The sequence below is a fragment of the Coregonus clupeaformis genome, chromosome 31 (genome assembly GCF_020615455.1).
Source record: "Coregonus clupeaformis isolate EN_2021a chromosome 31, ASM2061545v1, whole genome shotgun sequence".
In the NCBI taxonomy this organism is placed as follows: Eukaryota; Metazoa; Chordata; class Actinopteri; order Salmoniformes; family Salmonidae; genus Coregonus; species Coregonus clupeaformis.
In genome coordinates, this window is record NC_059222.1 from 31,405,669 (window position 1) to 31,409,511 (window position 3,843).

At 43.2% G+C, this 3,843-nt stretch overlaps 1 protein-coding gene across 1 annotated transcript in view; it reads right to left on the bottom strand.

Moving 5' to 3' along the window:
- Positions 1-3,087, bottom strand: part of cacna1g (calcium channel, voltage-dependent, T type, alpha 1G subunit) — a 158,381-nt gene extending 155,294 nt beyond the window's left edge. The window contains exon 1 of the mRNA XM_041858665.2: positions 2,985-3,087. Within this exon, the coding sequence (XP_041714599.2) occupies positions 2,985-3,077 (93 nt within the window). The 5' untranslated portion in view covers positions 3,078-3,087. The remainder of the gene's footprint in view (positions 1-2,984) is intronic.
- Positions 3,088-3,843: the final 756 nt, after the last annotated feature.

Here is a 3,843-nt window from a genome sequence, read left to right on the forward strand (position 1 = left end):
AACACCATAGTGCCCTCAAAGCTCATCACTAAACTAAGGACCCTGGGACTAAACACCTCCCTCTGCAACTGGATCCTGGACTTCCTGACGGGCCGCCCCCAGGTGGTAAGGGTAGGTAACAACACATATTCCACGCTAATCCTCAACACAGGGGCCCCTCAGGGGTGCGTGCTCAGTCCCCTCCTGTACTCCCTGTTCACCCATGACTGCATGGCCAGGCACGACTCCAACACCATCATTAAGTTTGCCGATGACACAACAGTGGTAGGCCTGATCACCAACAATGATGAGACAGCCTTTAGGGAGGAGGTCAGAGACCTGGCCGTGTGGTGCCAGGATAACAACCTCTCCCTAAACATGATCAAGACAAAGGAGATGATTGTGGACTACAGGAAAAAAAAGAGGACTGAGCACGCCCCCATTCTCATCGATGGGGCTGTAGTGGAACAGGTTGAGAGTTTCAAGTTCCTTGGTGTCCACATCACCAACAAACTATCATGGTCCAAACACACCAAGACAGTCGTGAAGAGGGCACGACAAAGCCTATTCCCCCTCAGGAGACTGAAAAGATTTGGCATGGGTCCTCAGATCCTCAAAAAGTCCTACAGCTGTACCATCGAGAGCATCCTGACTGGTTGCATCACCGCCTGGTATGGCAACTGTTCTCTCTGCTACCGCACGGCAAGCGGTACCGGAGTGCCAAGTCTAGGTCCAAAAGGCTTCTTAACAGCTTCTACCCCCAAGCCATAAGACTCTTGAACAGCTAATCATGTGTGTGTGTGTGTGTGTGTGTGCGCGCATCCAAGCTGAATTCTATATTTTATATTATTGTCACAGGCAGATGAGCCATTTAATAGTATTGCATTGTTCCTTCTCCCAGGTTTGACCTGGAGAGATACTCCTGCATGTGTGTGTGTGTGTGTGTGTGTGTGTGTGTGTGTGTGTGTGTGTGTGTGTGTGTGTGTGTGTGTGTGTGTGTGTGTGTGTGTGTGTGTGTGTGTGTGTGTGTGTGTGTGTGTGTGTGTGCGTGTATGTGTCTAGGCTACAGATGCTAGCTGACAGTATTTGAACCCTGCAATAATCTCATTCAGAGCTCTGAATTAGCATACATAGTGGCTATATTTTCATACAGATAATATTCAGTTGGAATGTTGTTATCTATGTTGTTTCTTTTTGTTTCAATCACGCAGACTCACACTTCTTATTTCAACTTCTCATAAGCAATACGTTTTTCCATAACTCTTAATTATTAATTAAAGGGGAAGTTGAGGCAGAACTAACCAGTCTACATGTATTCCTTTAACACTCAGGGTAAGATCATAACTGGAGGTGTGCCCAACAGCAGTGTAAGGTTAGTAGCCAGCCCATCTAATGGACACCTCAGAGTAGAAGTTAAATATGTTGTTCTCCAACAGCTCAGTCAGGTCATTAGTGTTCTCTTTAAGTTCATTCAACATTATTGATGATTGTAAACACACACACACACACACACACACACACACAGACACATGCAAGGACACACATATACTCAGAGAACTAGACTTGGCTCAGGAGGCCATGAGGGGAGAGGAGTATATTGGCTCTCAGTGAAGGGTGATAACATGCAGCTCCCTGTCTGATATCAGAGAGATTAAGATAGAGGGATAGAGAGAGAGAGAGAGAGAGAGAGAGAGAGAGAGAGAGAGAGAGAGAGAGAGAGAGAGAGAGAGAGAGAGAGAGAGAGAGAGAGAGAGAGAGAGAGAGAGAGAGAGAGAGAGAGACAGAGCAAGGGAGGTTTGAAAGAGAGCAAGACAGGGCTGGAGAATGGAGAGAGAGAAATCTTTGACTCTGTACAGACTCAATGGGCATAGCCTTGCTATTGAGAAAGGCTGCCGAAGGCAGACCTGGCTCTCAAGAGAAGACAGGCTATGTGCACACTGCCCACAAAATGAGGTGGAAACTGAGCTGCACTTCCTAACTTCCTGCCAAATGTATGACCATATTAGAGACACATATTTCCCTCAGATTACACAAACCCACAAAGAATTTGAAAACAAATCCAATTTAGATAAATTCCCATATCTATTGGGTGAAATACCACAGTGTACAATCACAGCAGCAAGATTTGTGACCTGTTGCCACAAGAAAAGGGCAACCAGTGAAGAACAAACACCATTATAAATACAACCTATATTTATGTTTATTTATTTTCCCTTTTGTACTTTAACTATTTGCACATCATTACAACACTGTATATAGACATAATATGACACTTGAAATGTCAATATTCTTTTGGAACTTTTGTGAGTGTAATATTTACTGTTAATTTTTTATTGTTGATTTCACTTTTGTTTATTATCTATTTCACTTGCTTTGGCAATGTAAACATATGTTTCCCATGCCAATAAAGCCCCTTAAACTGAAATTGAATTGAGTGAGAGAGAGAGAGAGAGAGAGAGAGAGAGAGAGAGAGAGAGAGAGAGAGAGAGAGAGAGAGAGAGAGAGAGAGAGAGAGAGAGAGAGAGAGAGAGAGAGAGAGAGAGAGAGAGAGAGAGAGAGAGAGAGAGAGAGAGAGAGAGAGAGAGAAAGAAAGAAAGAAAGAAAGAAAGAAAGAAAGAAAGAAAGAAAGAAAGAAAGAAAGAAAGAAAGAAAGAAAGAAAGAAAGAAAGAAAGAAAGAGTGAGGGAGAGAGAGTGACAAATAAGTAAAAAGAGAGATAGATGGAGAGAGAGTGTGTAATAGATGAAAGTGTGTTGAATCTCTAGGCTGTACATGTATCTGCAGTGATAACATGCAGCTCACTGTCTGATATCAGAGAGATGAAGATAGGGAAAGAGAGAGAGAGAGAGAGAGAGAGAGAGAGGGAGAGAGAGAGAGAGAGAGAGAGAGAGAGAGAGAGAGAGAGAGAGAGAGAGAGAGAGAGAGAGAGAGAGAGAGAGAGAGAGAGAGAGAGAGAGAGAGAGAGAGAGAGAGATGGAGGGATAAAAGGAGAGATGAAGAACATACCTCCAGGATCTTGCATCGTTTCGACTCACAGTCATGGTCCTCACAGGGTTGGAACATCCCCAGGGTGACGCAGTTCAACAAGATCACCAGCATGGAGGCTCGCTCAAACCACGTAGAGGATTGGGAGTTAAGGAACACATTGGAGAGGTGGTAGAATCATACACAGCCTTACATACAATACAAAGATACAGAAATTAGAATATGCATTTAGTATTTTGTATTTATTAGGATCGCCATTATCGCCATTAGCTCCTGCCAAGGCAGCAGCTACACTTCCTAGGGTCCAAACTGGAATAAAACAATTATATCACAACAAAACAACAGCCTACATTATAAATAAAATAATACAATACATTATTACATTATCACTCTATGATTACAAAGTTACAATTTAAAATGTACAATACTACAATAATACAATATTACAGTGTGTGTGTGTGTAGAGTGCGTGTGTTAGAGCGTGTGCGTATGTGTGTGTGTCCGCGTTGTGCCGCGAGGTGTTGTTTTATCTGATTTTTTTAAATCTGATTTTACTGCTCGCTTGAGTTACTTGATGTGGAAGAGAGTTCCATGTAGTCATGGCTCTATGTAGTACTGTTCTGGACTTAGGGATTGTGAAGAGACCCCTGGTGACATGTCTTGTGGGGTATGCATGGGTGTCTGAGCTATGTGTTAGCAGTTTGAACAGACAGTTCGGTGCTTCCAACACGTCAATAACTCTCACAAAGACTAGTAGTGACACAGTCAATCTCTCCTCTACTTTGAGCCAGGAGAGATTGACATTCATGTTTATTGATATTAGCCCTCCGCGTACATTTAAGGGCCAGCCGTCTTGACCATATAAATGGCCAGTAGTCCA